This window comes from Pleurodeles waltl, chromosome 2_2 (assembly GCF_031143425.1).
Source record: "Pleurodeles waltl isolate 20211129_DDA chromosome 2_2, aPleWal1.hap1.20221129, whole genome shotgun sequence".
Taxonomy (NCBI): Eukaryota; Metazoa; Chordata; class Amphibia; order Caudata; family Salamandridae; genus Pleurodeles; species Pleurodeles waltl.
In genome coordinates this window covers 224,789,238-224,801,658 of record NC_090439.1, presented here as the reverse complement: position 1 = coordinate 224,801,658, position 12,421 = coordinate 224,789,238, and the positions used below count along the sequence as shown (strand labels likewise).

Here is a 12,421-nt window from a genome sequence, read left to right as displayed (position 1 = left end):
TTTAATCGTACCGGGAACAGCTTTCGGCAAAATAACCTACAGATGCGAGCCAAAACGTGCCCGAATGCAGAAGGATCGGAGGAGAACCATTTTCAATATATATGCAAGAAAAGTCCAGTTAAGAATTTACAACACTACTAGCTCTAACTGAAGAACACGCGAGACCTATTGCATTGCAAATGCGTGTCTTCTAAATTACTCATACCACGTCCTGAATCAGTGGTTGCGGCTTTAAAAGAGATTAGGCACGAGGCTCGTGATTATGACGTCTCGTATATTTGTGTTTCAAGCCTCGCCCTCGCCCCAGCACATAAACTCACTGCCCTCTTCCTGTTCCGTGACCAACCTATTAGCGTCTATCCTGCCTTGGAAGGCGATAGGTTTATAGTAACGGGCCCTGCACCCTCACTGTCACTGGCGACAGGCCAGGAGTCGCAGTGACTGCTGCGATTGGTGTAGGAGGCTTATCCGTTGCGGTGACGTAATTGCGTCGACAGCGGATACCCTATCCACCTCCTCCCTGCGGTGCTCTCGGTCATTAGGCTCTGCAAGCCAGCACATAGGAGTTGGTTAACAACAACACAACCATGGAGTCCGCCGAGGAAGGTGAGAGTTTTAAGCATGAGCGGCGTTCGGAATGGAGCATTGCTCAGGTCCCTCCAGCAAGGCTTTGTGTGCAGGAGTCGTGACCCTTCACCTGTTGACGTCGGTGTTTACGTCCTACCTGTCTAGTTCCTACCACAGTCCAAGTCCCCTTTGCGCAGTTCTCTCAGTGAAGCTGCCCCTTTGCATGATGCTTCACCCACTCCCGATTCACAGTTTGTGTGAGCACAACTCTTAGAGCTACCAGCACGCACCTTTACAGTGCCAAACAATTTACTGTGCCGGGGCGCTGTTGCTTAACTCTACCTTATCCTTTGCCTCAAATATCTTTATAAGACTTCACAGACGTTTTGACGCGAGCGTTCGTTACATTGTAGGTATTATCAAATCTTCCTCTGCGAATGCCATTAGAACGCTTCCAAATGCACATGTTGGTTTTGTGTTTTAAACGCTACTTGGGTTTAATGTTACAGTTTCATTTGACCGCCTTTGCCTAGGTTCGCATTTTACAAATGCATACGTCGTGAACCTCATGTGAGTAGAGAGGCTTAGTGAAGCTGAGCGCTTGCGGCTAAGATCTTTGCTGACTATAGGTTTGAAGCCGAGGATCACAAACTCACATCCCCCCCCCCTTTTGAAGTGGATAAAATAAGTTATATTAATACAGGTAACAGTAGCACTCCATTTGTAGTAGCATGAAACGGTCTGCCCCATGAGCAAGAGCTGTATTACATACATTTGATAATCATTCACCAGATAGATTTTACCATGAAGCAGCCTTTGTCTAAAGGCGAAACATTTATGGTTCCCTAGCAGCTGTTTGTTCATTTATTTCACTAGTGTTGTGCTAATGCTTAAAAAAGGATTATAATTTTAAATGCGTCGCTGTTCATGTTTTCGTGAATTATCTTAGCAAAGTGCCTTGTAAAATTAGAACCGTGTGGGGACTGCAGGTATGCTCTCTATACTTGGAGGTGGACGAGCTAATAAATTGAAATGGAGAGGCAAGCCATGACTCTGGCTTGGCTCCAAGAGCCTGTGCACCAGCCGAGTCATGGAAATGTTATGTTTGGTATGTAAATCATGGAACAAACATCATGTAAAAGTATGATAATGTGTTTCCAAAATAAAAAAAACTATTTGTGTTTAACATATGGAAACATTTAGTATATCCGATTACATCAGTGCATAGGGAGGCATTTATTAAAAGTAAATGTGTTTTAGAACTTCTGATAAGACTTAATCAAAGCAAGAATCACGAATATTAATTAGAACATAACACAGTGCCAACATAGATCAATCTCAGCAGAGTAACATTAGCGCATTGTTCAACAAAGTATAGATTCAGTCATTTGTCTGTTTAATGAACCCCTTAGCTAACCTCGAATTAGCATTTTCATGTTGGACTTGATACAAAACAATTTAGTAACATCAATTTAGAAAAACCTCTAACTATGGTATCGGTCAAAAGTAGCAGTTGGTACCTAGAAATGAAAAGCAAACAGACAATCATAACATCAATTGTCATATAGTTACCCTCCGTATTGGGTCAGCACTCAGATTCTGTCTTCGTCCTCAGGACATCAGGTGATTCGCCATCAGTCAGGAACTCCGCTCAGGCAGGAAGGGCAAAAGGGTACTTCCCTCATAAGGAGGTAAAGTATAACCGGGCAATATAAGGGCAAAGTTGGCTCTCAGAACCAAACAGCAAAGTCTCTATTCAGAGTGAGAAAGTATCTGGATCATAGCAAATCGCATCAGCATCTCCTTAACTAACTCATTTCCGTGTGTCAAGGGGTTTTATCCCTTTTTCGATGTCCACTCCCCTAAAGTTAATTGGCTAATAAGTTGTACCCCACTATCTCCCTCCAATAGAGTTTCAATTACTTCCTCAAATTTGTCACCCCATAACTGTTCTCACGTAGTTTATTGGTCCATATGATTGACGTCTTCAGGGGGTAGAATGTCCGGTATGATTTCATCCTCTTGTGGTTCTTTGCATATCTTTAGTCAGTGGCTCCATTGTCTGTACCAGTTCAGACGACCTTGTACCAGGTATAAATCTACACTGTTGCATTCGGCTAAATGTTTCTACAAGCAAGTCTAATTTTCATGAGAACGGATCTACTACAGTTACATTCAGCTTCTAGCTTTGGAAAAACAAGAGTTCATGTCCTTCAGCAAGTCAGCACACTGCACGTTAGAAAAAACACATTTAATATGAGAGCCAGGCAGCTAGGCCTCGACTCTTGCTAACTAGGGCCTAATAATTTATTAGCAGAAACTTTAACATCATAATCTTGTTAGAGGGTAATCTGTTAATAAAATAAGACAGATCAATTTGACACAATAATATAGGTTTAATTGATTTTTCAGCTGGGAACAACAGGCAGTCTCAACATAAAGGCCATGACTGAAGTTCAGAGTTCTGGTTCAAACACCAGTAGCATTTATACTGTAAAACCCACAAAAAACTGTGGTGAAGAGTTCACCATTGACGTAAGCAACTACAAGCAGTACAGATAAGATATTGAGGTGCCTCTGTAAAGAAGCACATGCACTTGTTGGCCTCATGGGTGGGTAAGTTACACTGACGTCATTCACCATATCTATCTTTCTGCACAAGAGATTATATGTTGCGTGCTGCTCATGGTAGCCCTGCCTTGCAAATACTTATCTGACCCTTACACAGTTCCCCTTAACACAATATGAATGACTTGTGGTTTTTAAGACCACTGTGCTAAGGAAGGATACACCCTTCTGTTCCACCCTGTTCGTGCTAAGTGTACATTTTGAAAGCAGCAGTTGGTGCAGCTTTAAAGAAAAACTCTCATTCTAATGTGGCTTGGGCCTCTTGTGTGTTTCAGCACAGCTAACTTAACAATGCAGCATGTGTATAAGTTTCCTAAGTAATAAGTGTTCGTTTGTCCTAAATATGACCTGCCTTTTCTATTGAACCCACAGTCTGTCTTTTTTTTAACATGTCATGTATTAAGCCTTTCACTACTTACATTTGTTTACAACTATCTAGCATAAAATGTTTGTATTGGGATTTGGGAACTTATGTTTGTTTGTATGTGATGTATTCCTATTCTTCCTACATCAACCTATGATAATTTGTGTAAAACTATGTCTTAACATAATAATTCATCATTATTAGTCATTTTCATTAGTCCCCGTACATATTGGTGGCCACTCCCCATGGGTACATTTCAAGCACGCGTTTTGCAAAATACATTAGTACATTTTCTATGCAGCATTATTATACATTATTTCATGTTAATATTGATTATATAAGCTACGCTCTCTCAGTCCCTCCTCTGATGACACTTGTCATCACACAAAATATTTCCCTTCACAGCCTCTCATTTTCTTTAAGTTTCGCATCTCAATTTCTTCTTTTCTATGGGATCTTTCCCAAATTTCTTTGAACACTTCCTCCTCCTTTTCTTTTATTACGTTTTACCAAATCTCTTTTAATTCTTTTATTAATTTTGCATGATAACCACAGTCCCAATAGGCAAATTAGAACAATCAGTATACCCCCTATTATTTTTGCAAATGCTACTAAACCAATTCCCTACTTTGGTAATTCCTTTCCCAACCTTTTTCCAAACTCCGGGTTCTTTCAGCTCCTTCAAATCTGCACTGTCTCTTGTTAAGTTAGTAAGCATACTTCTAATCTTCTTGATGTTATCTGGTATGAACGCACAACAATGGCGCTCATTAGGCATCTTACAGACTCCGCCACTCTTTGCTAAAAGAATGTCTAAAGCAAGCCGGTTTTGAAGAGTCATAGCCCTCTCCGCAGCAAGTTCAGTATCCATCAGGAGTAAAGCCCCTGTGAAGTTTGTCAGCATGTTATCCACAATAGTAGACAACTTTCGAATCTTTATGGAGTTTAGGATAACCCCTACTGAAGGAATTATGGCTCCAAATATGTCACCTACGACAGCAGCCGCTGTCTCTCTTTTCTGTCTAGCATGATATAATTCAGACATTTTAAGAATTTGCTTTAAGTCATCAACCTGTTAGATCTTTGGGAAAACTATTCCCAAATAACATGTCCCATACCATCCTTTAGGAAGACGGTAATAAGCATTAAGTCCACATATATAATAGATCCCAGGGATCGCTGGATCCTGTCCATTTAACATGAACGTCCACTTACTCTGAAACAAAAACACATGCCTGCACTCACTCGTTCCCACAAACAAAGTATCAAGCTCAGATTTTGGCCTATATATGCAAAGCCTACCTACATGCAGTGCGTTTATAGCTAATTTGCCCTGTGTCTTTATTGCAGTGTAAGCATAATCATTTGCAAACATGCGTTTTTCTAAACCCTTTTCTAGCCTTTCTTTCAGTGCCTTGCGTCTATCATCAGTGTGATCTAAGAAGCTTTTCTCTGCAGGTGTTAGTAAGCAGGTTAGATTATTACGGTGCGCATAAGCTGTTCCAAATGTCAGTGTCGGCTCAAAGAAACCTCTAACTAACTTTATGCTGTGCTCTTTAGCTAATTTGTTTAGAAACTCAATCACGGGCACAAAAGAAAACACTACATCTAAATTAGAATAAAAGTATTGCACATGTTCTTGATTACAGAATCTTGTTAATAGCAAACTACAACTTATCCCGTAGGTTAATGGCAGACTATGATAAGTAACCCCTTCTTGTACTGATGAAGGAATCTTTGTGCACACATAACAATTTCTTGCATCCATTATGTCAACATACTCATTCAGCAAGCGATAGGAGACATTAGTAGATAGTTCCCCTTTTGAGTTAGTTCCCTCATGCAAATATTTAGTATCCCGCTCAAACTTTTCCCACAGTGTTAGTGTAGCAGTTTCAGGAGTTGAAGCATTGTTAGTCACTTTCTTATCCACCAATGGCATTCCCACAATCACACTTATGATTATTATTGCACACATAATTCCCACACCAACGGCTAAACATGCATGAGTCCTACCCTTATTACTATTATCCCTAGTGTAACTCATGATCTGTATAGAATCCAAAGGCAGATTAATACAAACAATCAACTTGGGGATGATATAAAAAGCTCTTTTTTTCCCCCAATGCAAAGTCTCTATTTCTCAGCAAGTATTTACAGCGTTTCACTCACTCCAGGACCCTTTTTGTCAGATCGGGTTTAGCAGCTTTGTCATATTCGTTTTTTCAAAGTCAATTCAGGTTATCAGTGTCACACCCGGTAATTTATCAGTCTCTTTTCTCAACTTTTCAGCTATCAATTTCGATTTCAATTTTAACATAGTCTCTTCTTAATGTTGAATTCAGGTGCTGTAGTATTGACCTGGAACCTCTCTGTCAAAACAAAATGCCAAGAATTCTTGTTGCCATTCAGCTGAAGTTGTATACGCCCATTCAGGACCTGCGTACCTTCTGTTTGCAACTCTTTTTCTTTTCAGTCTGCGGTCACCCTGCAGCTCTCCTTCACTAAAATCTTCTTTCCTGGTTGTATCAACTTCTTCCTCTATTGTGTCACCAGGGATCACTCTTTCCCCTGCAGCTTGTCTCTCCGGCCAGTTGTCTCCTTTAAGTGTTTTCCTTCTCCTTGGTGTATCAGGACGTTGAACAGTGCCCTCCTCTTGTGCTATGGTGCTTTCTCTTGATGGACCAGCAATCAGCTCAGGAGGAGTCAGAATGCCTCGACCTCCTTCTGCCACACCTCCTTCGTCTTCATGGTCTGTTATGAGCTCAACTTCAAACCCGTATCAGTCTGCTTCTGGGAGAACCTCTTCTTGTCTCGGTTCCCCTGTTGCCTCGGCTGAGATAGGCTCTCTGTCACCTCTCTGGAACTCATTTACTGTTTGAGGGACTAAGCCGTCCTCAGCAGGCTCTCCTTCAGTCTCAGTTCCCCTTTGAATACTCTCCGGCTGTAGGAAGTTGGCTCTGTATGTGCTATTTCAAAGTAAGGAATAGCATGCACAGAGTCCAAGGGTTCCCCTTAGAGGTAAAATAGTGGTAAAAATAGATAATACTAATGCTCTATTTTGTGGTAGTGTGGTCGAGCAGTAGGCTTATCCAAGGAGTAGTGTTAAGCATTTGTTGTACATACACATAGACAATAAATGAGGTACACACACTCAGAGACAAATCCAGCCAATAGGTTTTGTTATAGAAAAATATCTTTTCTTAGTTTATTTTAAGAACCACAGGTTCAAATTTAACATGTAATATCTTGTTTGAAAGGTATTGCAGGTAAGTACATTAGGAACTTTGAATCATTTCAATTGCATGTATACTTTTCAAGTTATTCACAAATAGCTATTTCAAAAGTGGACACTTAGTGCAATTTTCACAGTTCCTGGGGGAGGTAAGTTTTTGTTAGTTTTACCAGGTAAGTAAGACACTTGCAGGGTTCAGTTCTTGGTCCAAGGTAGCCCACCGTTGGGGGTTCAGAGCAACCCCAAAGTCACCACACCAGCAGCTCAGGGCCGGTCAGGTGCAGAGTTCAAAGTGGTGCCCAAAACGCATAGGCTAGAATGGAGAGAAGGGGGTGCCCCGGTTCCGGTCTGCTTGCAGGTAAGTACCCGCGTCTTCGGAGGGCAGACCAGGGGGGTTTTGTAGGGCACCGGGGGGACACAAGCCCACACAGAAATTTCACCCTCAGCAGCGCGGGGGCGGCCGGGTGCAGTGTAGAAACAAGCGTCGGGTTTGCAATGTTAGTCTATGAGAGATCAACGGATCTCTTCAGCGCTGCAGGCAGGCAAGGGGGGGCTTCCTCGGGGAACCCTCCACTTGGGCAAGGGAGATGGACTCCTGGGGGTCACTTCTCCAGTGAAAGTCCGGTCCTTCAGGTCCTTGGGGCTGCGGGTGCAGGGTCTTTTCCAGGCGTCGGGACTTAGGTTTCAGAGAGTCGCGGTCAGGGGAAGCCTCGGGATTCCCTCTGCAGGCGGCGCTGTGGGGGCTCAGGGGGGACAGGTTTTGGTACTCACAGTCGTAGAGTCGTCCGGGGGTCCTCCCTGAGGTGTTGGTTCTCCACCAGCCGAGTCGGGGTCGCCGGGTGCAGTGTTGCAAGTCTCACGCTTCTTGCGGGGAGATTGCAGGGTCTTTAAAGCTGCTCCTTGAAACAAAGTTGCAGTCTTTTTGGAGCAGGTCCGCTGTCCTCGGGAGTTTCTTGTCTTTTTCGAAGCAGGGCAGTCCTCAGAGGATTCAGAGGTCGCTGGTCCCTTGGAAGGCGTCGCTGGAGCAGAGTTCTTTGGAAGGCAGGAGACAGGCCGGTGAGTTTCTGGAGCCAAGGCAGTTGTCGTCTTCTGGTCTTCCTCTGCAGGGGTTTTCAGCTAGGCAGTCCTTCTTCTTGTAGTTTGCAGGAATCTAATTTTCTAGGGTTCAGGGTAGCCCTTAAATACTAAATTTAAGGGCGTGTTTAGGTCTGGGGGGTTAGTAGCCAATGGCTACTAGCCCTGAGGGTGGGTACACCCTCTTTGTGCCTCCTCCCAAGGGGAGGGGGTCACAATCCTAACCCTATTGGGGGAATCCTCCATCTGCAAGATGGAGGATTTCTAAAAGTTAGAGTCACCTCAGCTCAGGACACCTTAGGGGCTGTCCTGACTGGCCAGTGACTCCTCCTTGTTGCTTTCTTTGTTCCCTCCAGCCTTGCCGCCAAAAGTGGGGGCCGTGGCCGGAGGGGGCGGGCAACTCCACTAAGCTGGAGTGCCCTGCTGGGCTGTGACAAAGGGGTGAGCCTTTGAGGCTCACCGCCAGGTGTTACAGCTCCTGCCTGGGGGAGGTGTTAGCATCTCCACCCAGTGCAGGCTTTGTTACTGGCCTCAGAGTGACAAAGGCACTCTCCCCATGGGGCCAGCAACATGTCTCTAGTGTGGCAGGCTGCTGGAACTAGTCAGCCTACACAGACAGTCGGTTAAGTTTCAGGGGGCACCTCTAAGGTGCCCTCTGGGGTGTATTTTGCAATAAAATGTACACTGGCATCAGTGTGCATTTATTGTGCTGAGAAGTTTGATACCAAACTTCCCAGTTTTCAGTGTAGCCATTATGGTGCTGTGGAGTTCGTGTTTGACAGACTCCCAGACCATATACTCTTATGGCTACCCTGCACTTACAATGTCTAAGGTTTTGTTTAGACACTGTAGGGGTACCATGCTCATGCACTGGTACCCTCACCTATGGTATAGTGCACCCTGCCTTAGGGCTGTAAGGCCTGCTAGAGGGGTGTCTTACCTATACTGCATAGGCAGTGAGAGGCTGGCATGGCACCCTGAGGGGAGTGCCATGTCGACTTACTCGTTTTGTTCTCACTAGCACACACAAGCTGGTAAGCAGTGTGTCTGTGCTGAGTGAGAGGTCTCCAGGGTGGCATAAGACATGCTGCAGCCCTTAGAGACCTTCCTTGGCATCAGGGCCCTTGGTACTAGAAGTACCAGTTACAAGGGACTTATCTGGATGCCAGGGTCTGCCAATTGTGGATACAAAAGTACAGGTTAGGGAAAGAACACTGGTGCTGGGGCCTGGTTAGCAGGCCTTAGCACACTTTCAATTGTAAACATAGCATCAGCAAAGGCAAAAAGTCAGGGGGCAACCATGCCAAGGAGGCATTTCCTTACACAACCCCCCCCCCAAACGAAAGAGGATGAGACTAACCTTTCCCAAGAGAGTCTTCATTTTCTAAGTGGAAGAACCTGGAAAGGCCCTCTGCATTGGCATGGGCAGTCCCAGGTCTGTGTTCCACTATAAAGTCCATTCCCTGTAGGGAGATGGACCACCTCAACAGTTTAGGATTTTCACCTTTCATTTGCATCAGCCATTTGAGAGGTCTGTGGTCAGTTTGAACTAGGAAGTGAGTCCCAAAGAGGTATGGTCTCAGCTTCTTCAGGGACCAAACCACAGCAAAGGCCTCCCTCTCAATGGCACTCCAACGCTGCTCCCTGGGGAGTAACCTCCTGCTAATGAAAGCAACAGGCTGGTCAAGGCCATCATCATTTGTTTGGGACAAAACTGCCCCTATCCCATGTTCAGAGGCATCTGTCTGCACAATGAACTGCTTAGAATAATCTGGAGCTTTTAGAACTGGTGCTGAGCACATTGCTTGTTTCAGGGTGTCAAAGGCCTGTTGGCATTCCACAGTCCAGTTCACTTTCTTGGGCATTTTCTTGGAGGTGAGTTCAGTGAGGGCTGTCACAATGGATCCATATCCCTTCACAAACCTTCTGTAATACCCAGTCAAGCCAAGGAATGCCCTGACTTGAGTCTGGGTTTTTGGAGCTACCCAGTCCAGAATAGTCTGGATCTTGGGTTGGAGTGGCTGAACTTGGCCTCCACCTACAAGGTGGCCCAAGTAAACCACAGTTCCCTGCCCTATCTGGCATTTGGATGCCTTGATAGAGAGGCCTGCAGATTGCAGAGCCTTCAAAACCTTCTTCAGGTGGACCAGGTGATCCTGCCAGGTGGAGCTAAAGACAGCAATATCATCAAGATAAGCTGTGCTAAAGGACTCCAAGCCAGCAAGGACTTGATTCACCAACCTTTGGAAGGTGGCAGGGCCATTCTTTAAACCAAAGGGCATAACAGTAAACTGATAATGCCCATCAGGTGTGGAGAATGCTGTTTTCTCTTTTGCTCCAGGTGCCATTTTTATTTGCCAGTACCCTGCTGTCAAGTCAAAGGTACTTAAGAATTTGGCAGCACCTAATTTATCTATGAGCTCATCAGCTCTAGGAATTGGATGAGCATCTGTCTTGGTGACAGAATTGAGCCCTCTGTAGTCCACACAAAACCTCATCTCTTTCTTTCCATCTTTGGTGTGAGGTTTGGGGACTAAGACCACTGGGCTAGCCCAGGGGCTGTCAGAGCGCTCAATTACTCCCAATTCCAGCATCTTGTGGACTTCCACCTTGATGCTTTCCTTAACATGGTCAGATTGTCTAAAGATTTTGTTCTTGACAGGCATGCTGTCTCCTGTGTCCACATCATGGGTACACAGGTGTGTCTGACCAGGGGTTAAGGAGAAGAGTTCAGGAAACTGTTGTAGGACTCTCCTACAATCAGCTTGCTGTTGGCCAGAGAGGGTGTCTGAGTAGATCACTCCATCTACTGAGCCATCTTTTGGGTCTGATGACAGAAGATCAGGGAGAGGTTCACTCTCTGCCTCCTGATCCTCATCTGTTACCATCAACAGATTCACATCAGCCCTGTCATGGAAGAGCTTAAGGCGGTTCACATGGATCACCCTCTTGGGGCTCCTGCTTGTGCCCAGGTCCACCAGGTAGGTGACCTGACTCTTCCTTTCTAGCACTGGGTAAGGGCCACTCCATTTGTCCTGGAGTGCCCTGGGAGCCACAGGCTCCAGAACCCAGACTTTCTGCCCTGGTTGGAACTCAACCAGTGCAGCCTTTTGGTCATACCAAAACTTCTGGAGCTGTTGGCTGGCCTCAAGGTTTTTGGTTGCCTTTTCCATGTACTCTGCCATTCTAGAGCGAAGGCCAAGTACATAGTCCACTATGTCTTGTTTAGGCTCATGAAGAGGTCTCTCCCAGCCTTCTTTAACAAGAGCAAGTGGTCCCCTTACAGGGTGACCAAACAGAAGTTCAAAGGGTGAGAATCCTACTCCCTTCTGTGGCACCTCTCTGTAAGCAAAAAGCAGGCATGGCAAGAGGACATCCCATCTCCTTTTGAGTTTTTCTGGGAGCCCCATGATCATGCCTTTTAATGTCTTGTTGAATCTCTCAACTAAGCCATTAGTTTGTGGATGGTATGGTGTAGTGAATTTGTAAGTCACTCCACACTCATTCCACATGTGTTTTAGGTATGCTGACATGAAGTTGGTACCTCTGTCAGACACCACCTCCTTAGGGAAACCCACTCTGGTAAAGATACCAATGAGGGCCTTGGCTACTGCAGGGGCAGTAGTCGACCTAAGGGGAATAGCTTCAGGATACCTAGTAGCATGATCCACTACTACTAGGATGTACATATTTCCTGAGGCTGTGGGAGGTTCCAGTGGACCAACTATGTCCACACCCACTCTTTCAAAGGGGACCCCCACCACTGGAAGTGGAATGAGGGGGGCCTTTGGGTGCCCACCTGTCTTACCACTGGATTGACAGGTGGGGCAGGAGAGGCAAAACTCCTTAACCTTCTGGGACATATTGGGCCAGTAGAAGTGGTTGACTAACCTCTCCCACGTCTTGGTTTGTCCCAAATGCCCAGCAAGGGGAATATCATGGGCTAAGGTCAGAATAAACTCTCTGAACGACTGAGGCACTACCACTCTCCTAGTGGCACCAGGTTTGGGGTCTCTGGCCTCAGTGTACAGGAGTCCATCTTCCCAATAGACCCCATGTGTTCCATTTTTCTTGCCCTTGGACTCTTCAGCAGCTTGCTGCCTAAGGCCTTCAAGAGAGGGACAGGTTTCTTGTCCCTTACACAGCTCCTCCCTTGAGGGTCCCCCTGGGCCTAAGAGCTCAACCTGATAAGGTTCAAGTTCCAAAGGCTCAGTTCCCTCAGAGGGCAGAACTTCTTCCTGAGAAGAGAGGTTCCCTTTTTCTGACTGTGTTGCAGTTGGTTTCCCAACTGACTTTCCTTTTCTCTTGGTAGGCTGGGCCATTTTTCCAGACTCCAGCTCTACTTTTTCACCCTGTGCCTTGCATTGTGCTCTTGTTTTTACACACACCAGTTCAGGGATACCCAGCATGGCTGCATGGGTTTTTAGTTCTACCTCAGCCCATGCTGAGGACTCCAGGTCATTTCCAAGCAGACAGTCTACTGGGATGTTTGAGGAGACCACCACCTGTTTCAGGCCATTGACCCCTCCCCATTCTAAAGTTACCATTGCCAT

At 45.4% G+C, this 12,421-nt stretch overlaps 1 protein-coding gene across 1 annotated transcript in view; it reads left to right on the top strand.

Annotated features, from left to right (window-relative positions):
• The first annotated feature begins 321 nt into the window (after nucleotides 1–321).
• MARCHF6 (membrane associated ring-CH-type finger 6) overlaps nucleotides 322–12,421 on the top strand; it is a 1,058,737-nt gene continuing 1,046,637 nt past the window's right edge. Inside the window, exon 1 of the mRNA XM_069219690.1 lies at nucleotides 322–606. Within this exon, the coding sequence (XP_069075791.1) occupies nucleotides 588–606 (19 nt within the window). The 5' untranslated portion in view covers nucleotides 322–587. The remainder of the gene's footprint in view (nucleotides 607–12,421) is intronic.